This window comes from Mchenga conophoros, linkage group LG16 (genome assembly GCF_057382185.1).
Source record: "Mchenga conophoros isolate Kocher_MC1m ecotype Shallow Benthic linkage group LG16, M_conophoros_male_GT1.1, whole genome shotgun sequence".
NCBI classification, from domain to species: Eukaryota; Metazoa; Chordata; class Actinopteri; order Cichliformes; family Cichlidae; genus Mchenga; species Mchenga conophoros.
In genome coordinates, this window is record NC_140541.1 from 2079224 (window position 1) to 2103706 (window position 24483).

General features: G+C 42.9%; 1 protein-coding gene across 1 annotated transcript; it reads left to right on the plus strand.

Annotated features, from left to right (window-relative positions):
* Nucleotides 1-103: 103 nt before the first annotated feature.
* cd28 (CD28 molecule) lies at nt 104-4844 on the plus strand. The gene is made up of 5 exons (XM_085249755.1): nt 104-235; nt 1691-1899; nt 2555-2711; nt 2806-2960; nt 4346-4844. Exons 1-5 carry the CDS (start codon nt 163-165, stop codon nt 4454-4456), a joined length of 705 nt encoding a protein of 234 aa, XP_085105881.1. The 5' UTR covers nt 104-162; the 3' UTR covers nt 4457-4844.
* Nucleotides 4845-24483: the final 19639 nt, after the last annotated feature.

Below are 24483 nucleotides of genomic sequence, written 5' to 3' on the forward strand. Positions count from 1 at the left end.
CATTTCCTGTGCTGCTGCACAGTTTCCATGACAGCACCGTAAGGAAATATAAAGATGAGTTTCACTCATTTTCATGTATTTCTGTCAAATTTGCTCAGTGTGAGTGATCGCCAGCTTAAGGATCATTTTAAGTGCCTGTGGCTTTCTGTGTAGCAGTGTAGGATGTTCCTGACTCACTGTATGATGGGATGGATTGTGTTGACAGCTCTTAGCTTCTGCCTGCCTGTGTGGAGCGGTGAGTATAAACAGCCTTTTACTGATGATTTTTGTAACACTTTAAAAAACATTATTTTTAAGTTCATTACGAACAAGAAAAGCGAATGAGACTGGAATCAGATTAAACAGCACTACAGATAAAGACAATGGTGCCACAGTCATGCAAAACCATTGAAGCTTTGTGTTCTGTGGGGCACATTGAAGAACCTGAGAGCAGTTCTGACAGGATTCGTTGGGACACCAAACATATGTTAACTAGCTGCTGGACCATGTACCACAGTGACTACATTTCCACATGAGCAGACATATAAAGTAGCTTGGAAGCTTTAATGGTGGAGCTGTGTAGACACACTTTGCTCCTACATGAGCAAGTTTAAGACTTACTGTTGACTTAAAACGTAAAACTGGTGCCAAGCCCAGCATCAGTGACGTGAAACATGTAAGGTTTTCAGGTGTCAGGTGGTATTTTCTGTATTTAAAAGAAGTCATCATTTCAGACGCGATACATGGAAAATATTAAATACATGTGAAGACTGCTGAAACCTTTAGTTTGCAGGATGTAATCACAGAACGGGCATTCATTTGACAGGTGGAGTGACCCTTGGATCCAGACGTTTTGCCACCAGAATGACAAAACTGATCATAAAGTGAATCTTCAGCAATATTTCTTTTTGATAGATAGTTCAGCTGTCCTTAGCTGAACCGTTTTGCTGCTGTGGCTCTGAAGTTTACTGCTCCTTGTGGATTCAGCTAACTGTATTATAAGGCATTGTAATGTGGTTTTAGCTTTTAAAGTGCTAGCCAGGAAAGGAGCCAAGCAAATTTAATGTATTCCAATTAATTTTCAACAAGCACATCATGAATCGTCGTGTGATGAAAAACATAAAAGAGTCATGGAATTTCTAATGTAGGATTAAACAATTCAGGTATATTAAATGTCACTGTTCAGCAGGCCTTCAGTAGGTCGGTGCTGAATTTAACTATCAGCTCGATAGACATTCAAACACAGAGTAACAGGAGGGGGTAAAGTAACATGACGCATGTTGAGTTTGTCAATGCCAAACTTCTGAGAATCTCTGAAAGGACTCGGCTTGGAGGAAAACCAATGAAACAACAATTCAAATTTGATAACTTTTGAACTGGAGGAGTCAGACGGCCTTTCCAAACACTCATCCTCACCTCAGCTCTCAGAAAGAAGAGCATCGTGTCTTAGCTCCTGTGAGGTTTTCCAAAGGTTGTGTCCTGTCTGTTTAATCCATACAAAGCTTACAAAACCCAGAATTTGCTCCCATAATTTTATTATTTCCTTGTGCTAGCTCATTTGTCGTTATATGAAAAGATTTATATATACGTTTCTTTCTTTGAGTGCTCCATTGGAACTGGACTCTGATATGTAAATGGTTTTAGCTGATAGTAATGTATTTGCTTCTTCATTGCTACTACTAATAGTCACTTATACCTTTTCTCACGCCAGCTACGAAAGTGACCCAGCCCTACAGAGTGGTCAGCACCAATGGTGTGGCACAGATTCAGTGTGTTATTCATCCACAAAGCCTGAAATACCCATACCCTGAGGAGGCCAGAGTCACTGTGCTGAAGGGCCTCCATGGCCACCAAGAAATCTGCTTCTCCATCCTTAACTTCACGGACCAGAGAGAGACACGTATGGAGCAAAAAGAACAGGTAATTATTGTTTTTGTGCTTTTTTGCCTGTTAAGGTTGAGTTTTCTTCAGGAATCTGCCACTGCGACCTGCTAGTGACACAAGATAACACTTTATGCTTAAAAACTCAGGTGGTCGAGCAGGTCACCTACTAATTGGAAGGTTGGTGGTTCCACCTCCTTCTGTTCCAGTCAGCATGCCAAATATCGTTGGGCGAGGTACTAAACCCCATGTTGCCCTCCGATGCATCCACTGGTGTGTGAATGTTAGAAAGCAGAGAAAACAGTGCTCGTGGGAATGAAGTTATGAAAGTGCTTTCAGTGCTCAGAGTGGAAAAGCGCTATATAAACATATTTATATCATGGCTCACAACTGAAGAAGCCCACTTTCACTACACCCTTAATTTACCCTCAGTTACCAAACGAAGGTGGTTCATGTGCTCAGCAAACTGCATGCATGAGACGTCTTTAGTGAACAAGGTGTCAAACATTAAGAATCCAGATCCCGTCCTACAAATGTATATTTCTTCCTCCATAAATATTCTTTTTCTTCATTATACATTAAACTGAAGATTGCACTCTTACAAATGGCACAAACATTAGACTGAAATACAAAATACAAAGTGTGAAACTTGTGCACGGAGTGTTGAGGTACAATGATGTCCTGCACATTTCAGGTGGAGTGCACTGCTGAGACCACACATGACACTGTGGAGGTGACACTCTCTGGACTGAATGCCACTGACACAGATATGTATCGCTGTGAAATACAGATCTTCTACCCACCACCGTACCTGCGGCTTATTGGCAATGGCACACTCATTCATGTCCTCGGTGAGGCGACCGCACTGCCATGTTTATCCACAGAGCTGAAATTTTGAGTGCACATCACTTTTTCAGTCTTACGTTTCCTGTTCTGCGTTCACAGACAGCTCCAGCTGCCCCATGCAGGAAACTCAGAGGCAAAGTCAGCACCAGGGTGAAGAAGAGGGAGATGATGATAACACGGCACCTGTCAGTGTTCCTGTGGTTGTCCTGGTGATCGCAATCATTTGTGTCTTAATCATCATCATCTACTTCCAGGTCAGAACATTATTCATTTATTTTGTCTTTATCGGGAATTTGATTAGTATTTATTTCTAATTAATAGTATCACAGCAACCTGACTCCAACACAATGAACTGTTTCTGATGCAAAGAGTGTGACTCTGTGGTGTGAATCATCAGTCATTGGCTAACTGCCTTACAGAAGGTAACTGGTTCTAATTTTTCACGTGGAATATTACAGTTTCACTTATGAAAGAGCAAACACGAGGCACTGAACCAACGCTGCACGGGTTGTTTAAAAAGCAGTAAAGCAGTTTTGTGTTTTCTTTTAGCCTCGAGGCATTTATCAGCTGCGAGCCACTGATGTTTCGCTCCTCGTCCAGAGCAGTTTCAGAGACATGGAAACGTTTTTCTACCATGCTATTTAGGAAAATCACTTCCTGTGTGCTCGGGCACCCCATGGGGTGTTCTGCCCTCTGCACAAACAAAATTGATGTTTCTAAAATTGTTTCTAGCATGTTTTAAAATTTCAGCCAAAGCTACAAATTATTGTGGCTGTGCAGGATCAGGAAACGGCCTGTATTTGTATAGCGCTTTACTAGTCCCTAAGGACCCCAAAGTGCTTTACACATCCAGTCATCCACCCATTCACACACACATTCACACACTGGTGATGGCAGCTACATGTAGCCACAGCCACCCTGGGGCACACTGACAGAGGCGAGGCTGCCGGACACAGGCGCCACCGGGCCCTCTGACCACCACCAGCAGGCAAACACGGGGTTAGCATCTTGCCCAAGGATATTTGGCATGCAGCCAGGAGGCAGCCGGGGATCGAACCACCGACCTTCTGATTAGTGGCTGACCTGCTCTGCCACCTAAGCTGCAGCCAGTGTTGCATGCTGCATCCTCCACGTGCCGTCCCAGCTCAGCTGCCTGGTTTCCAGAAAGTAGTTCTCTTGTTGATACTGTAACAACTGTAAAGAGAACTCTTTCACTTTGTAGGGTTTTTTCTCCACTTTGACAGCCTTACAGCAACCTTGCAGAAACCTTTCTTGACCTCAGTTTGCCCCACTTATTTCTTTCCAATCACTTCTCAGTGTTTTAGCCTGTTTATCGGTTAAGGCATAAAGTAGTAGTATATTTATGCACATATTCATGGTTAACAGTCCAAGAGTACTAATGGCATGAAAGTCTTAGTGGTGTAAAGGATTATTCAAGATCAACAAGAGAAACACAATATGTCAGGCTGACAGAAATCTTTATCCTTCAAAGGTCAAATCTTTCCATAAGCCTCTCGTGTCACAGACAAATCATGTGACCTTTTCCTTCCACGTAGCTGTCAGGCTCTGCTGCATACTATCCATCGAAAGCAATGATAATTATTCACTCCATTAACATCTGCATGCTTTCCATTTTCAGACTGTCCAATGTGAACGGGGGAGGAGAGAAATGCTGAGGCCGTGGCCTGGCACACTTCATAAGGTGGACGGAGCTTCAGGTCCATGTGAAAACATCGTGTGTAACATGTGAACGCTGATGGTGGAGCTATCATGTGCAGGGCAGATTTTTCTTTGGCTCAGAAGCGTTAGAATAATATTATTGCTTCTACCTAGTGAGCGGGGTGGGGATGATCATTTTCACCTCTTTGACGACTGATGAAAAACACCAAAATAACATTTTACTTTTTAAGTGAAAAAATAATGTTTACATTCTTGTAAACTCAAATGATGGTAAAAAGCTGTAGCTTTAATTTTCCATTGAGTTTAGATGTAAAATCACTTGTATTGTGCACAGCTTAAATGCAACTTAAAATGCAATGCTTGGGATAATTAAAAGAGTACAATGATAGCTGTCTTTTACTGCAACTATTGTTATTGTTGTAATGCAAAGCAAATGTTCATGTATTCATGTTGGATGTTAACACAAAATAAAGTTTTTTGACTTTAAATTGTACTTTTGTTATCTGAAAAATATAAATATGTGTTGTTGCAACAGGAGACATTTTTGGAAAACACTTTTTAATAGTTTTCAGGACTTTTCTAAAAGTCCTTTAAATCAGAATAAGCCTCGTTGTGTACAAACGGGCTATTTCTTTGCTGTTATGTCAAATAACAGAGAAGCCAACAGATAAATATTGACAAGAGGACGTCCACATGGCACAGACAATAACGACACATATAGCATATTTATCATGTGTCTCACTGCATAAACTATGGCTCATCAAAGGTGTTGGAGCCCTGCTTACTGACCTGTTGTTGTTCCTAAAGTAGAATGGGAGGCAGAGCCTTCGGCGTTCAGGCTCCTTTTCCCTGGAACCAGCTCCCAGTTTGGGTTTGGGAGACAGACACCTTCTTTACTTTTAAGGTTAGGCTTCAAGCTTTTTTTGATACATCTTAAAGTTAGGGCTTGATCAGCTGACTTAGTATGCATCATATGTATGATATATGGAGCTTTTTCCACTCATCTCTTTTCATAAAAGAATCCACAATAGCATCTAAAGAACTCCAGGCCTCACCTGCCTCGGTTAAGGTCAGTGGTCATGATTCAACTGTAATAAAGAGGCTAACAAGGTAAAAATGGATCCAAGGTGAAAACAGCTTACATGTGCAGCAGGGGTGGCAGGTGGGGGCATGTAAGATGCAGTGGAAATGAAATGGTTGACTGATCAGTCTCATCAGTCAGCAGTGTTCCCCAGGAACGTCCTCTCTCCCCTTTTCTGTGTATACAGTATATTGTCTGAATCATTGCAGAGCCATGGCTTCTTTTAAGATCACTTAAGTGTTTTCTTACTGCAGTAAAACTGCCTCTTTTAGTTTAGTTCATTTCATTTTATTTATATAGCGTCAGCATCTAGTGACGGCCAAATGAAGCCGTCTGAAGCACTGAAGCTTGTGTTAGTGTTGTGTTCTGTTAGTCCTCTTTGGTGCCATCTTGTGGCCAAAAGCAAAAGTTGCGTGAAGAGCAGCTTGCATCTACAACTTGAAATGACAGCTTCTGTTTAATATCATAAAAACAACACATAAGGTTATTCTATTTATTTTTTATACAGCAGAACATCCTCTCTTTCTTGCTCGCTCCATGTCTCTCAGTATATCCCACATGGGTTTACGATCTCTCACACAAAATCACCACAACACAGCACAAATCCCACTAAAGATTCACTTCTGTATAAACCACTGAATCAGATACTGCAGCAGCAGCAGCTTCGGACGTCACTGATCACTTGACAGCCCAACCAAGCCTGGATACACTGGGATGAAGACTGAAATATTGTTTGTCTGCTGCTGGTTCTCAAAATTATTGGTTCATAAAAACTGCATGTATAAAGTAAGTAAAAGGTTTGCTGTTTTTTTCCCTTATGCTGGGCTCACACTGTGCGATTTTTGGCCCATTTTGAGACGATTTTTGAGTCGTGCGACCGTTTTGGCGATCGGCCCGATTTTGGCCTTCATCGTGCATCGTGTAGTATATGTGGGGTAACGAGAAGCAATTGGCACCTCACGACCAGCTCCCGATCATCAATCGCATGGTCGTGAGGATTTCAAACCTGTTTGAAATCCTCGCGATCCGTCGTGAGGGTGTCACCGCAGTTTGTCACACTGCGCACGCGCAAACACAAATGTCAGCGAAAAAGACGGAGCAGCACGGCTGTGCAGCGTGTGATCTGGACACAAGCGATGGAGGCACAACTTGTAGAACTATGGCAAGCTCATCCGAGCCTTTTCGATGTGGCCTCACAAAATTATCACGACCACAACAACCGTGAAAATAGTTGGATCTACATGCTGCTCAATCACAGCTGCCTGGTCATGTTTTTCATTAGCAATTTAGCAAAGTTGATGGTGGTGTGTGTGTCTGTGTGAGTGAAAGACAGAGAGAGAGAGAGCGACAGAATTTCTGTTATAACCTTCATGTTATGGACGCACAGTGTGAGCACTCAGGTCGCATCAGAGCATCGGGCCGTATAGTGTGAGACCTGCATCGTGACCTACCAACTTCTAACCCCTGCGAGTCAATCGTACAGTTTGAGCAGGAGCTGAATCGTGCGACTGAAAAAATCACACAGTGTCTGCCCAGCATTAAACGTGGTCTTAAAATCCTTGGAGGCCTGTCATGGTCACAGCTGAACAGAGCAGCCAAAAGAACAACAACAACAATGAAAATGAAACTTTTTGAAATAAAGGAGACTCTCTCAGTTTTGTCTCAACATCAAATGAAATGTGCAAAGCATATTTATTTCCTGCTGAAGCTACAAGCCCAGAACCTTTATTTGAGCACCTCATTACATAACTTGTTATGTACTTGAAATGTGCAATTCACTTGTATTTTTATTTTTTATTCCTATTTATTCTATTTATCGACTTCGTATATTTTATTTATATTTGTCTCTGTATTTATATATGTGTGTGTGTGTGTGTGTGTGTGTGTGTATATATATATATATATAATATTCTGTAACTGTAACTTCTGTCGGTGCTGTGCTTTTTGGAAATCGAGAGGAACCCACCCGAGGGATTAATAAAGTTCTATCTTATCTTATCTTATAACTTGTTGCCACAATGGTTAAATCAGAATTATGAAAGCATTTTTGACAGAGTGTGACAGGGTAGTATGTAACACAGTGCTTTGGACTGTAGATGGTGCTAGTTAGAGCTTTAAATGATGAGAAAGCATTGTGCTGCAGTTTAGAGCCACTGACAGTTGCTGAAAAGTTGCTACTGGAAGTCTTGTGCACATGTGTGTGCGACATAAACCACAGAGACATGCACGGTTCCTCTGTTTTTGTTGATAGTACAGATTAGTATCATACCATGAAAAAGTACCTGCAGCAGATCTGGATTTAACCCTGTGTAGGCTACAGACGTGTCTACCAGGACCATCTGCTAATTAGCGCTTTGAGAAAAACAATAATGCTCTTTTTCAACTTGCAGTTGAGGGTTTTAGAGCACAGGTTACTCACTACTACACACGTATAAGGCTGTTGTATTAGTCTGAAGAAAAATCTGTTCGATGAGGATGCAGACTTTCAGTTGCATTGAATGCCATACAACATAGATCAGATGTCCTTTAATGCATATATTAAACAAATGTGGGTTTTCTTAAATTTGTGCAGTCTGCATAAAGTTAGAAATATCCTGTCTCAGAGTGACGCTGAAAAACTAGTTCATGCATTTATTACTTCCAGGCTGGACGACTGTAATTCATTATTATCAGGAAGTCCTAAAAACTCCCTGAAAAGCCTTCAGCTAATCCAAAATGCTGCAGCAAGAGTCCTGACAGGGACTAGAAAGAGAGAGCAGATTTCTCCTGTTTTGGCTTCCCTTCATTGGCTTCCTGTTAAATCCAGAATTGAATTTAAAATCCTGCTCCTCACATACAAGGTCTTAAATAATCAGGCCCCATCTTATCTTAATGACCTTGTAGTACCATATCACCCTATTAGAACATCCAAGGGTATTTAAAAGCAGAAGCCTTCAGCTTCTTCAAGACAAGCCTATAGGTAATTTATAGAGCACATGGAAATGAGAGCTTTATTAAAACTGGAAACTTCTGATAAAACATGTATTTGGGCTGAATCAGGTGACCCTGAATCCTCTCTTATGCTATAATGGGTCAGTGCTGCTGGCGAGTGTTTCTTCTTCACTGACCTTTTTAGCTCACTATGTGTTTATACACCACTCTGCATTTAATCATTAGTAATTATTAATCTCTGGTTCTCTTCAGCAGCTCCTGATCCTCCACTCACTCCAGTCACAGTGCCTGGAGGTTTCTTCCTGTTACCAGGGAGTTTTTCCCTCCCACTGTCACCAAAGGTGTTATTCATGGATAATCCTGATGACTGCTGTCAAACAGTTTCTGAATAACAGTGATAGAGTGACTGACTGGAAAATTGAAAAAACAAAACAAATCCAGAAAATACCCCATTTAAAAAGAGCTGAATCTGGCTGGCAGAGATGGTCATATTTAACGGTCGGAATTACTTTAAAATGAATTTTATAATCTTTAAAATTACTTTCAAATAACCATTTCAATAATCAGCAACCTATTTAACATGATGGTAAATCACTCAGTCAGCTTGAGATGCAACTCGTGTAACTTGGTTTATCAACTGATAAGAGCTGCCCTACTTCTGCTGCTAATGGGACTTTCAGGTTCCTGACTCAGCGATTTTCTCACTGAGTGTTTTAAGGCTGAAACAATGTTACAATGTGAAAAACAATTATCATCACCGTCTTCGTTGAAGGAACTAAAACAATAAGAAACCTGAAAAGCCCTCAGAAAAAAATAACACAAGTCCATAGAATAGTTTTTTATAGCACAAATGCATTAGCATGTTGACACTCTGAGTCTCGTGTGTCTTTAGATCCTTATACACTCGGCCATAAACCAGAGGACTGCAGCTACTAATCAGGCCCAGGTTAAAGTGGGTCAGCCACTTTAACCCCTCCAGCCACTTTTTGTCGGCTGAAACCAACTGCCTCTCCTGGTGACAGATATACTTATTAATGGATCACACTGGATTAACTTCACTGTGACATATTCATGCGCAGCTGCCACCTCAGGCTCACAGTGTTTTAGCATCTAAGGAGCTACGGTGCTGAGGAGAGGTGGCCGTAAACCAGCATCACCGATTATAACCTTTTTTCTGTGACGTTGTGTTGAGCTGTTGATGAGTTGTTGATGAGTTGCTGAATTGTGTTTTTTTGTGAAACCTCCTGCAAAATTACTTATTTTATTATTTAGAGAGAAAGTATCTCCATGCCATCAGCTAGATGCAACACCAGTCTTCAGCAAATGAAACATTAGCCCTTCACTGTATTTGTATTTACATGCCTAAAAATATAATTACGGATTTGTTCCCAAATCATTCCCAATTTGTACACCAGATTTTTCAGTTGAAAAGTTATTTAAAAGGTAAATGTGACAATCATTGCATTAGTCATTAAAAGCCCCAGAGTACCACAGCGTTCATGCCTTCGATGCACGTAAGTAAGTTACCGACCACAACTGTTATATAGTAGATCACTGGTTAGGTTTATGCACTGGAAAGAAGCTGTTGAGGTTTGGGAAAATAGAGTTTGGGAAAATAGAGTGGTAGGGTTAGGGTTAGGGTTAGGCAAATCGAGCAGGTGCAGGTTCAGCAGCATTTTCGAATTAGCATCAATGACAGTGTCTGAATGAAATACTTCTGAAATATCAGGATTCATGCCTGCATCTTTGAGCTCATGAACGCCTGCCTGTCCAGCAGTTATAATCGTGTATACAGTATAACAGAATAATTATTTTCACCGATGACCTCATATGTCTATAAGCCATGGCAGACATGTTAGCAAAAAACAGAACTCGTGGTACCGACGCCAACGGCATCTGTGTGAATCGTTGACACAGGGCGAGGAGGCTCCAGAGATTCATGCATTTGATTCTGCCCTTCAGCAGCCTCAGCAGAAACACAACTTCCTCCACTGACCACAGCACAATCTTATTTCTGTTCCTGGCAGGCAAAGACGGAAACCAACATGGTTTATGAGTTTGAGCTGCTTTCCTGCTCAGCACACGTGTAATTACTGAGTTACTAAACTTTTTTTGCTGGCTCCAACAAGTCTGAGCTTTTTTATCAACAGGTTCTTTCTGGAAGCCACTTTTGTACTTTCTGTGCTTCTGAACAAAGACGTAGTAAATCTCATCTGATACCAGAAATCCTGCTGCCATCTGGGGAGTTTTTGCAAAAAGACAAAAAGAAATGCAAAAAGGCAATGTAATATCAGATTTGCAAGGGGATCATGAAATGAACATAATATTTATGAGAATCAAAATAATTGGGATTTGTGATAAATCATTGCTAAAAACACAACTGTTACTTTTGGTGTGTGATGATGGTCATGTAAAGTGTTGCTCCGACTGGTCATAAACCTTCATTCCAGTTCAGTGTTTGTAATTACTTCCCCCCTGAACTTTCAGCCTCCACCTTGTACATTTTTATGTGGCACAGGTTATTGTCAGTGTCACACTTTTGAGTTAAAAATAGAAAAACATTGTGTTCCTTTGCCTTACCTGTAAAAGCAGCAACAGTGGGCTGGTAAGAAAAACCTCCCCACTGGTCAGTGTGGTGTAAGTTAAACAAATGGTTTGCTAAACAGCATGTGCGACTGATCACTGCTGTCTGTGCTACAGTTGCGTGCATGTGTCCATGATCTTTATCAGCAAAAAGTATTTTTCTTTGAAAGAAACTGTGTTCTGTGATATGAATAATTATTCTCAGCAGTGTTAATCCACATCCTGTTGTTGACAGTTTGTGTGTCTGTAAAATCTTTGTCTGCATGAGCAAGATGATTACAACACACAGACAAAATCAGGGTTACAAATCTCCTACAGTTATGGTTTCTGGTGTATCTGAGGTCCGTTTTTCTTTGAGATAAAACAAAAAAGCAAATTCAGCCTCCTCCAGTCTCTTTTAGTTTTTATAGCGAAGCACTTTTCTATGATTGTTGATAACTATGCCATCCAGATTGTCAAGAAATATACTCTAAAACACTTCTTCAGCAAAGACTCAGAGAAGAGAAACACACAGAACTTCTTGCTAGCAAGGGCAGCCTCCAGAACTGAGACTCGCGCTGAGAAACTGCCCCGGTCTTTATTTATACTTCAGTGGGTGCTTATGTGTGTGTGTGTGTGTGTGTGTGTGTGTGTGTGTGTGTTTGTTTGTGTGTGTGTGTTTCAGAGTGTGACCCCTTAAACGACTTCCCTTAACCTGCTGGTCTGGAAAATCCAACAGTTCATCTATATGTAAAAAGGCACTTAGACTAAAACAGACATAGCTATGTTAATCCTACCGTAAAACAATAAAACAAGGTAAGACCTCTCCCATGATCCCAGGATGTGGGGGTGAACGCTAGTGAGTTTTGATAATTGATTTTCCTTTTTTTTTTTTTTTTTCTTTTTTTCTTTTTGCCTGTCCCGTTTGGCTCTTTTGCCACATCCAGAGGCCCCCAGAACACAAGAGACCAAGGAAGACCAACAGAGGGGCAGCCACGCCACTGTCCCAGAAAGAGCTGAGGAGAGTCCCAGATGAGGGCTCACTCAGCAGCCGCGGAGCAGAAGCCAGGGGGAGTTGCAGTGACGCGCTCCTGAGCTCCGCCGGCAGCCAGCCGTGCCTGAGTGACCGAGCTCCAGGCTGAGAGGCCGGGGGCACCCCACCTCCGAAGTGGCCCGAGCGAGCCCCAGGCTCCAGGCCCCGATAAGCGGCCGCCAAGGAGTGAGCCGGTGTGTACCTGGACGCCCATCCCCGGACACAAAGAACCACCAACGCACCGACACCTGAGGGAGTCCGCCACTGGCAGGGGAAGTGGTGGTAGGGTGGAGATAGGCCTCCAAACCTTGGAGGGCCTAAGATGTCCCCAGAGAGGTGGCGCCTGACACCCAACCTGACATATAGACACAGAAATACAGGCACACACATATACAAACATCCATTCCCACCCTCATGCTCTCATATGCACTTAGATAGGGATGATCCCAGAATCATCTTCCAACGTTGTTCTCATGGTCCACTGTTTCTCGGGGTGAGTTTTGATAATTGATTTTCCAATAAAAATAGATACTAGCTTGAATAACGTGATATCGATTCATCAAAATTCCAAATCAATTTTTACATATAAATCTATTTTGCCCGAAACGGCAGAATCCCAGCCTCACAAAATTTCAACAACCACCAAACAGCTAAAAACGTAAATAAGAGCTGGATCTACAGATTCTGCACAAAGGCATAAACACGAAGCGTCGACCCGACGCAGCAGAATCAGTGAGATGTCTGCGTTCTGACCCGACGGCACGTCACAGACACGCTGTTGGGACTGAAAGCCGATATTTCACTGATTCTTTTTTTTTTTTCCGCCTGTCCCGTTTGGATCTTTTGCCATCAGAATTATTGTCTAGAGGCCAGAAAGATGCCCAACGGATTTACTTTATCAAATGGGCCATCCCGGCCTTGCCGTATTGGTCCATTTGATTGACCTTTGTTTTTATTGTTTATTTTATTTTATTTTCAGTTGTTACATACGGGACAGACATGACTGGGGGAAGGGAGAAAGAGAGAGAGGGAGGAAAAAAAACAGCGGGGAAGAGGAACGGTGATAAAGGGTTTCACTGATTTCACTGATTTCACTGATTCTGATGCGTTGGATCTGCGCTTTGTGTTTGTCTTTTTTTGCGCTAGATTCTGAAGCTGCAGGTTTTGTCTCTTTCCAGTCAAAATTGACTGAAGCAGCAGCAAAAGAAAATCCAAACTACAATTCACATTTCACTTCACATAAACGTTGTCATGAATTCTCTCTTACTTTTGCTGTTTTGCTTCCACCACGATAAAATGACACTTCATGCATAACTCTCTGTCTTTCTCTCTCAGTGTACTTCAAGAAGTTTCCCATCTAAAAATCTCTGTTTTCTGCATTAGTCGCTTGCTTATTCGGTCGTTAAGTCTGACGTCACTAGCCGTGTCTGAGCCTAAACTCCGCTGCAGGTCCATAAATCAAACGATCACTATGGCATTACTGAGAGTTGAAAAACTGTCTAAAGTCTTTCATCTTTAATAAAATGATCAGCGTTCTGCTCTACCAGGTGTAACAATTGAGTTTAACATCCAGGCATCCATGAAAACGGAATTTATGACATTTAACGGAGTTAGAAGTGTAAAGTGTAGAAGTAAACTTAAATCTAATTTGATATACAAAGAGGTGTTTACAAAGGTTATAAAGCTAGTTATGTAGCTATTTGATGGTTACGTGTTTTGATATTTACATGTTTACATGTTTGAATGTTTAGACATGCATGTTCAAACCAGTAATAAGTATGTGTTATATCTACCTGGTTGTTTTCCCTGTTTTGATCTGAGTTTAAGATTTCCTGGCTTCTGAGAGGTCAGTGAAGTATTCATGAGGGCGGCACACAGGAAGTGTGGGTTGTTGCGGGGTGCTAAAGTAAAGAGGCTGCTAAAAAGTTATCCGTCTCCGTCTTGCTGTTTCTAATTATTCAGAGAGATTCCGAACCATCTAGTGAACCCTCACGTTACATCTGGTGGCAGCGGTGGGATTTATTTTCTTGATGGATCTGTGTATTTGGTGAGTTTTACTCCCAAGCTGCGGATAAGATCGTTTTTTTTCCCCGCTGGGATTTATCCCTCTCTGTGAACAGCTGATGAACTGAAAATAATAACAGTAATAATTTTTGGAGATAGTAAGGATTGTTGCAGCTTTTATGTCTGTTTTTGTGATTTTTGTGATTTTTTTTGAGCTGGATATTTGTTGGGAACATGTCGGCTGACGAGAGTGAATCTGTGCATAAGCTGCGCTCTTCTCCTGTGCCACATTCGAGGACAGTGGATGCAATACGGACTGTTGCTGCTCCCGCCCACCATACCGTTTCCAGTGCCCTGACAATAGATCTTCCACCTGTTTTTAAAGGAGATGGGACTGAATCTTTTACTAGTTGGTCTCGTCGCTTTGAAGTGGCAGTGCAAGCTATGACTCCACCTGAGGTAGATTTGCCAACTGTGATGTCCTCTGTTCTGCCTACTCGTCTAGCAGATGCTGCATTTTTGTACTGGGACAGTTTGCCTTCATCAGCCCAGAAAGACTATGATCTAGTGAAGGATAAGCTGAAAGAGGTTTTCGGTCCAAAATATTCTCTGCCATTCTTCCAGACACATGTGAATGCTCGCCCCCGGAAACCAGGTGAAAGTTTAGATGTGTACAGCGCGGATATTACCCGTCTTGTGCTTGAAGCTTTCCCTAACTATGACTACAATGCCTTGGAAGGTGAAAAATTTCGCCGTTTTGTTGCTGGGTTGGACCCCACCTTGCAATCTAAGATTCATGAGATGGGTGCAGAGGATCTCGACGGAGCCCTGCGCATTGCCAGCCGTTGTGAGAGAGCACGGGCAGCATTGCAACTTACAGCTGCAGGATCCTCTCATATTCCGTCTTCGGAACAGGTTGCTATGATACGTCCTCAGCCTACTGATGCTAAACTTCTTCAAGCAGTTGAGGAGCTCACGCTTACTGTAACCAGCCTGAAACATGAAGTACAGCAGTTACGGGAGAAACAGAGTTACTTTGCCCAACGTTTGGACTCCAGTCGTGATAGATCCTCCTCTTCCAATGTTCAGTACAGCACCCGCAGTGCGTCCCCGTCGCCTTATCATGCCAGACAACATTCCAGAGACTATTGCTTGCCTGAGAGGCGTTATCATCGTGATCCAGAGTCTCACCGTGAACGTCCTTCTTCCCCTGTTCCCCAGAGGTTCAATGAGTGGGACAAATGTGAGAAACACGATCAACGCACATACCATTCCCAACAGCCCCCCCAGTATTCCAGGTACAATTACCCTGACAATAACAGATACCGACGCAGTCCCAGTCCTGCTCCACGTAGAGATGCTGCGTCCTACAGTAGGACCAGTGTTCGTTTCCAGTCCCCGGAAAGGCCTGCACATTTCACCTCCGGCCCACAGGGAAACTTTCATTAGCTGCTGTTGAGGGGCAAACATCAGCTACAGTATCAGGGCCCCAAAACCACATCCCCCAGTTCCCCTCAGAATCTGAGGGATCAGTCTCCTCTAACGTCTTGGCTACTGTCGAGGGCATTGAAGTGTGTGCTCTAATTGACTCTGGTTCCTTTGTCTCCCTTGTGAGTGAAGATTTTCGAAACTCTCATCCAGCTTTGAAAAAACGGCCTATGGTAGCATCCTCCGTGCCAGCTCGTTCGGTCAATGGAGAACGTCTGGAAATCTTAGGCAAGTTAACCGTTGGTATTAGGCTTGGGACTCAGGTATGGCAGCAGGACTTTGAAGTCCTCAGAGGTGCTTACCAGCCAGTCATTCTAGGTTGGGATTTTCTGCAGAGGCACCATGCTCTTCTCGACCTCAAAAACAAAGTGCTGCAACTGTGGGACATGAAAATTCCCCTGTTGCCCAAAGGACATGAGGTGGCTGCCTGCTGTAATGTTTCTGTGTTAGCGCCAACCAAAATTCCAGCTATGAGCGAAACTCTGATCACAGCCTGTGTGTCAGCAGCCACACCAGCTTCTCCTGTTCCAACAGACTACTATGGTGTCTTGATCCCTAATCCGACATGTGACATTGTTGTGGCTCACACTCTCAGTGAAGTTCAGAATGGTACTACAGTGGTTCGAATGCTTAATCCCTCCAGTGATGAAATCGAACTGTACCCTGGACAGCATCTTGGTGAGTTTCATTCAGGCTCATCTGTTGATATCATCCCACTGGAGCAGACATGTTGTGCTACTTCACCTGTGTATGATTCGACTCTGCCGGTAGAAATCGATGAAACAAACTTGTCACACTCCCAGGTTCAGTCCCTGAAATCGCTTCTCCAGAAGTATTCAGGAATCTTCAGTAAGCACTCAGAAGACAGAGGTCACACAGGCATAATTAAGCATCATATTCACACAGGTGATGCTACACCGATTAAACAAAGAGCCTATAGAGTGACACCTGAACAGAGAGCTGAAATACAGACTCAAGTTGACAACCTTTTAAAGGCAGGTGTCATCGAAGAAAGCTACAGCCCATGGGCCGCCCCAGTTGTTCTGGTGCGAAAGAAAAATGGTACATGGCGTTTCTGTCTTGACTATAGGAAACTCAATGCAGTGACAATCAAAGACTCTCATCCTCTTCCAAGGGTTGATGATGCACTGGATGCTCTGTCAGGTTCTGCCTGGTTCTCCACAATGGACCTTCAACATGGCTATTGGCAGGTTGAACTGGAAGAGAAGGATCGTGAGAAAACTGCTTTCACAACCGGCAGTGGACTTTACCACTTCACTGTTATGCCCATGGGACTCACAAACGCTCCAGCCACATGTCAGCGGTTAATGGAGATGGTACTTCGTGGCCTTCCCTGGAAAACCTGCTTAGTGTATTTGGATGATGTCCTCATTTACAGCCGCTCTTTCGCAGAACATCTCCAGCATCTGGAAGAAATATTCGGCAGATTCCAGGCAAGTGGCTTGAAGCTAAACCCCTCAAAATGCTGTTTTGCCAAAGATCGGGTACAATTTCTGGGCCACATTGTATCAAAACATGGCATCCAGCCTGACCCCAGAAATGTGAACAGTGTGCAAGCCTGGCCTATTCCACAAACAGCGACAGAAGTAAGGTCATTCCTTGGACTTTGTTCATATTATCGCAAGTTCATTCAAAACTTTGCGCACCACAGTGTCCCCCTACATGCTCTCACTGAAAAGCATGCAACTTTTCAATGGACTTCTCAGTGCCAGGATGCATTCATGTATCTGAAACATGCCCTCTCAAACCCTCCAGTGGTTTCATTCCCTGACTTCACATTGCCATTTTCTCTGTATACTGATGCTTCAAGCACAGCTATTGGCAGTGTACTAGCTCAAAAACAGGGACAGCAAGAGAAAGTCATTGCCTATGCTAGCCATGCGCTTACAAAGGCAGAAAGAAAGTGGTCGACTTATCATCGAGAACTCTGGGCCATTGTTTGGGCAGTTAGACATTTTCGTCACTATCTCTACAAGCAGCCATTTGTTATTGTCACTGATCACAAGCCCCTCCTGGGTCTTCGGAAAATACCCATTGACAGTGATAGAACTGGTCGCCGTGCTCGCTGGGCTCTTGAACTCGATCCTTTTGAGTGGACTGTGATTCATAAAGATGGCCACCGCCACCTCAATGCGGACGCACTGTCACGTCGCCCTGTCACTGGTGAAACCGTAGAGCAGGACCCAGTCTGCACTGCTTCTGCTACCTTGAAACCTGAAGAGAGGTGCGTAGGTCCTGCAGGCCCGCCCAACCATAGTCCCTGCAGTACCGACCAAAAACACATTCCATGCAATGACTTTCCTGATCCACGACTGCAGTGTGCAGCGCTATCTGTTTCATCCACATTTGTGCTTGAGCTGCCTGAAGATGATCTCAAAAGTGAACAACAAAAAGATCCTGTACTGTCAGAAGTCATTGGCTGGAAAGCTAAGGGTCAGAAACCACCCTACTGGCGTATGAAAAAATGCCCACCTCAGGAAAAAGTGCTATGGCATGAGTACTCTAGACTTACCTTTCACAATGGCTTACTCTGTCGTAAAGCTTTCAACCCATCCCAAAAGTCAGTGTTGCATCAGTTGGTTGTTCCTGAATCTTTAAAAGACACTGTCCTACAGCTGCTGCATGGCAACCCAGTGTCCGGTCACCTATCAGCAGATAAGGTCCTGAAACGTGCTCAGCAGCTATATTACTGGCCATTCATGTCACGTGACATCAGAATATGGTGCACACAATGCACTCCATGTGATGCCAGACGGAATCCCACACCTCATCACAGAGCTCCAATGAAAACAATTGTTGCTGCGGAGCCATTTCAAAAGGTGGCAGCTGACATACTTGAACTCCCCATTACGAGTCGTGGCAACAGGTACGTGCTCGTTGTTCAAGACTATTTCTCGAAATATGTCAGTCTCTATGCTATCGCAGACCAACGTGCCACAACAGTTGCAAAATGCCTGTTTGACAACTTCATCTGTCAGCACGGCATCCCTGAAATGCTACACAGAGACCAAGGACGTCAGTTTGAATCTGACCTGGTGAAACATCTGTGTCAGCTGCTAGGCATCCAGAAGACACGGACCAGCCCATATCACCCTCAATGCGATGGGATGGTCGAAAGGTTCAACCGAACACTTATTGACCAGTTAGCTAAGTTACTCCTTCAGCAGCCTGGCGAATGGGATGACTGCCTCAATCAAGTTGCTTTGGCTTACAACACCAGTCCTCACTCTACCACGGGGTTTACACCATTTTTTCTCACACATGGACATGAGGCACGGATGCCTGCTAATATGCTGTTGCCTACCAACATGCCAGCATCATCTACTTCTGCTTCTCCTGCTGACTACGTCACCCAGTTGACTCAGAGACTTCAGTCTGCCTTCAGCACTGCTGCATGGAACAGAGATTGTGCCCACAACCAGCAGAAACAACTGTACGATAGGGGCATCAAACACACTCCTTATGTTCCGGGTGACTTGGTGTGGTTAAATGACCCCACTACAGCAAAGCAGAAACTTGCTCCACATTGGAAGGGCCCCTCTGAGATATTGGAGTGCCTTGGAACAGCTGGAGAAAACCCTGGTGTCACGTACAGGATTCGCTACCTCCTGGACCAATCAGACAAGACTCAAATTGTTCACTACAATCGTCTCAGGCCTTACAAAGCACCTGTCCCAAAAGGTGGCATACCTGTACAGCCCCAGATTCCACAGTTGACTGCATTATCAGGTGCTTTGCCCTTCAGAGCTCCAAAATCTGCAGCTGAAGGGAGCTGGAATGTTCAGGGCCGCAGCCCTGCAACCTCATCAGACCCTCAGGTTTGTCAGCCACCACCTCTAAACCAGTCACGACCCCATTCCCACTCTCCTTTGTCCCCTTCTCCTCGGTCTGAGACTGTAACGACTTCCCCCTCTGGCCATGTGGTGATACACCAATCAGACACTGTCCCTTCAACTCCTCATCGAGTATCTGGTGTTTCATGGCGATGTGGGAGACGTCAAGTTGTGCCTCCCAGATACCTCAAGGACTATGTTTTGAACTGAAATTGTTTTTGGTTTTGCTGTTGTTTTATTGTTGTCCCCTTTGCTCACAGCATGTTTTTTTTTTTCCCCCTCCTTTTCTGTAGGGAAACGGGGACGTTTCTTATGTGAGGGGGGGAGGAAAATGTAAAGTGTAGAAGTAAACTTAAATCTAATTTGATATACAAAGAGGTGTTTACAAAGGTTATAAAGCTAGTTATGTAGCTATTCGATGGTTACGTGTTTTGATATTTACATGTTTGAATGTTTAGACATGCATGTTCAAACCAGTAATAAGTATGTGTTATATCTACCTGGTTGTTTTCCCTGTTTTGATCTGAGTTTAAGATTCCCTGGCTTCTGAGAGGTCAGTGAAGTATTCATGAGGGCGGCACACAGGAAGTGTGGGTTGTTGCGGGGTGCTAAAGTAAAGAGGCTGCTGAAAAGTTATCCGTCTCCGTCTTGCTGTTTCTAATTATTCAGAGAGATTCCGAACCATCTAGTGAACCCTCACGTTACAGAAGTTAGCAGGAAGTTAGCTCGCTAGCTTCCATCTAAATACAATATAGCATGTTCTGACTGAGAGATTTCTGAAATAATTCAAACGTACAGCTCTGCTACGACTTCCAACATAAATGAAGACAGAAAACTAAACAGCAGTGACGTTTGTAGGGTTACTGAAGTGGGCTAGCTGGTATATAATGATGTGCTACGTGACCGCTAGCGACACAGCTATGTTAGCATAATATAAACAAGCGAACTTTTCTTCCACTCGATAAAAGTTAACGTGAGTGCTCTCGGTGGTCAGGAACAAATGTAATCGCATGGCAGGATGCTGTAAAAGGACCAAACTTCAGCCAGGAGAACAACTGAGATAATCCATCCACAATACGAGGTTAGTCATTCATATACTGCTGCATGGGCTGTAGTTACATCGGAAGGGCTTAAAAACAGAGCTTAAATAAATGATTAACGGTAATAAAAGCTGAGAGAGGCCAACAGTGAACACTGACTGTTTTAGGGGCTTTTGGAAATTAAATAGAAGAAGATACAAAACTTTAAACATGTTAACAACACAAAAGCCATATTAAACGCAGACTACTTTTGGCCTGGAAGCAGGTCCAGGATTAATAACAGATATGGTTCAATGCAGAGAGGTCTATTAACACATAGTGAGTGAGAAAGGTGACTGGAAAGGAAAAACTCAATGCATCATGGGAATCCCCGGCAGCCTACGTCTATTGCAGCATAACTAAGGGAGGATTCAGGGTCACCTGGTCCAGCCCTAACTATATGCTTTAGCAAAAAGGAAAGTTTGAAGCCTAATCTTAAAAGTAGAGATAGTGTCTGTCTCCCGAATCCAAACTGGAAGCTGGTTCCACAGAAGAGGGGCCTGAAAACTGAAGGTTCTGCCTCCCATTCTACTTTTAAATACTCTAGGAACAACAAGTAGGCCTGCAGTGTGAGAGCGAAGTGCTCTAATAGGGTGATATGGTACTACAAGGTCATTAAGATAAGATGGGGCCTGATTATTTAAGACCTTGTATGTGAGGAGCAGGATTTTGAATTCTGGATTTAACAGGAAGCCAATGAAGGGAAGCCAAAACAGGAGAAATCTGCTCTCTCTTTCTAGTCCCTGTCAGGACTCTTGCTGCAGCATTTTGGATTAGCTGAAGGCTTTTCAGGGAGTTTTTAGGACTTCCTGATAATAATGAATTACAGTCGTCCAGCCTGGAAGTAATAAATGCATGAACTAGTTTTTCAGCGTCACTCTGAGACAGGATATTTCTAATTTTAGAGATGTTGCACAAATGGAAGAAAGCAGTCTTACATATTTGTTTAATATGTGCATTGAAGGACATGTCCTGGTCAAAAATTACTCCAAGGTTCCTCACAGCATTACTGGAGGCCAAGGTAATGCCATCCAGAGTAAGAATCTGGTTAGATACCATATTTCTAAGCTTTTCAGGGCCGAGTACAATAACCTCAGTTTGATCTGAATTAAGAAGCAGAAAGTTAGTGGCCATCCAGGTCTTTATGTCTTTAAGACATTCCTGCAGTTTAACTCATTGGTGCGTGTTATCTGGCTTCATGGACAGATAGAGCTGGGTGTCATCTGCATAGCAGTGTAAATGTATGCTATGTCTTCTAATGATGCTGCCTAAGGGAAGCATGTATAATGTAAACAGAATTGGTCCTAGCACTGAATCCTGTGGAACTCCATAATTAACCTCAGTGTGTGAAGAGGACTCTCCATTTACATGTACAAACTGGAGTCTTGTCACGGCTCCCGAGGCGAGCCGTGTGGAATAAATGAGGATCCAATCGCAGGCAGTCGTGGAGAAGTGAAGGTGATTTATTGAACACAAAAAGAATGTGGACAAACAGCAAACGGGGCTCGAACTAAACTAAACTGGGAAACAACTAAACTACAGAGCACAAACCTGAATGAAAACGAGCAGAGGAGGATGACGATGAACAGCAGGGAGAAGACACGGTGGATACACAGACTGACACTGAGTAATACAGACGAACCGGCAACAGGCAGGAGAACACACAGGGCTTAAATACACACACCAGTAATCAGGGGATGAGAGACAGGAGGGCAACACAGCTGGGAGGAATCTGGGCTGACGGGACAGGGGAAACGTAAACTGATCACACTCACATACGACACGGACCTTCACAATAAAACAGGAAACTCAGACACATGGAACCAGACAAGACATTGAACTAAACAGACAGATTCACAAACAGATGGGGTGACACCATAGACAGACAGATACAGACGCAGACTCAGAGGCAGACCGAATATAACACAGAACTTAAACAATCATCATCTAGAAAATGATAACAAACTAAAAGCGCTGGGTCACCGACCCAGGACCATGACAAGTCTATTAGATAGATATGATACAAACCACTGCAGTGCAGTACCTGTAATACCTACAGCATGTTCTAATCGCTCTAATAGGATATTATGGTCGACAGTATCGAACGCTGCACCAGTGCTTTCTTTCTTTCTTTCTTTCTTTCTTTCTTTCTTTCTTTCTTTCTTTCTTTCTTTCTTTCTTTCTTTCTTTCTTTCTTTCTGCATTGCATGCTGGGAGTTTGGTGGTGGAGCATGTCATGAGTAGGATTGAGAGCTGTTGTTTATTTCAAACTTTTTTGTCATGTTTCTATTATTACATAGTAGGACTGTTTTCTCTGCTAATTATTGCTTTGCGACTTTGAATTTGGGTTAGGATTGAACAGGTTGGATTGGGGAGAAAGGTAGAGGGAGAATCTACGACGCAGACTGGTTGCCATGGTGACAGTATGGCAAACATAGAGCGTTTCTCAGTTGCGGAAAGTGTTTCCCAAACTGAAAATTTGTACTCTTTAGAAGAAATTAACTCATTCTTGGATGATAGTTATGGAAGATCAGTTTTGGTGACGGACTGTTTTCCTGACGTTGATAAGTTTATTCAGTCTGTGAAGACAATACAGAAAGTTGTTGGTGTGGATCTCCTGAATGAGAAGAAACGATATTGTTTAAGGAAACATGTTACTAATTTAAGACGGGGGGAAAAGAGCAGTTAAAACTCATTTGAGGAAAAAGTAAAATCTTATTATTAATCGCAAGATGGTCAGATATCACTCTGTGTTTCTTATATACTTTTTCTTCTTCACTGCTTTTCTTCCTTCTCTCAATATGGAACATCTAAAGGTGGCCTCTTTGAATATAAATGGGGGAGGGATGCTCAGAAGAGAGCTTTGATTACAGAAATTATCAAAGAGAAGAAGCTAGATGTATTTTTTTATTTTACAAGAAACCCATAGTGACAATGTTATTGAAATAGAAAGGGGGTAAGCTGGAAGGAGCAATGCATATTTAGTCATGGAACTAACTGCTGTGCAGGGGTCGGTATTTTATTTCACCAACTCTGGACATCCAAATTTTGGCAAGTGCAGAATATATTAATGGCAGAATTTTACAAGTCAAGGCAGAAATTCAAGGTGTTGTCATTCATTTTATTAAAGTGTAGGAATCAAATTATGGTCCAGAACAGAAACATCAATTTAAAATGTTGGAAGACAACTTAAGTCTTATAGATTCCAGTGAATGTATTATTTCGGGTGTAGACTGGAATTGCTGTGTTGATTGTATGCTGCACAGAACAGGTCAGGAAACACATTTTGAGTCTTCCAACTTCTTGTCTCATGTTTTGACAAAGATGGACCTGATTGATGTGTGAAGAAGAAATAATTCAAGGAGTAGACAGCATACCTGGGTCAGAATAGCTGAAGGTAGATGCCGTGCAGCCAGGTTAGACAGGTTTTATCTGTCTGGATCTTATAGCACTCGTGTAATGAATTGCCACATTGTTTCTGTTGGGTTTACAGATCACGACACGATTTTAATGGAATTGGTTCCTACTGTTACAGGGACACAGAAATCTTTTTGGCATTTTAACACTGAACTGTTACTTGATTTTACTTTTGTGAAAATTTTCTGGAGATCAAAGAAACATGATTTTCAATCCCTGATTGGGTGGTGGCAGGTAGTGGAAGTCCAAATCAGGAATTTCTGCCAGCAATATACTTATAAATCCACTGACAACATTAGGAGGGTGATTCGGCAACTGGAACAGGAAATAACAGACTTGGAGAGTGTTTCTGTTAGTCAGAATAATCAGCAGGATTTACTGTATCATAAAAGGATGGAGTTACTCTTCTTCAGGAGAGAGTTAACGAGGCTCTGATTCGTGCTCGGTTTACAAAGTTTAGGGACATGGACGCACCAACAACATTCTTTTTTAATTTGGAGAAGTCAGTCGCACGGAAGAGACAGATGGTCTGCCTTCATCTGCGAAACGACCAAGTTACAACAGATCCAGCTGAGATGAGAAGACTTGTAATGGAGTTTTACTAATCTCTTTTAGAATGCAACTGTGATGAAGCAGTGGTAGCAGAAC

Excerpts from the sequence above, each read along its gene's own strand:
- cd28 (XM_085249755.1), top strand. The coding sequence starts at position 163 with ATGTTCCTGACTCACTGTATGATGGGATGGATTGTGTTGACAGCTCTT. Across the intron at positions 236-1,690 it reads CTGCCTGCCTGTGTGGAGCG|CTACGAAAGTGACCCAGCCC; the intron begins GTGAGTATAAAC and ends TTCTCACGCCAG. Across the intron at positions 2,961-4,345 it reads TCATCATCATCTACTTCCAG|ACTGTCCAATGTGAACGGGG; the intron begins GTCAGAACATTA and ends TTCCATTTTCAG.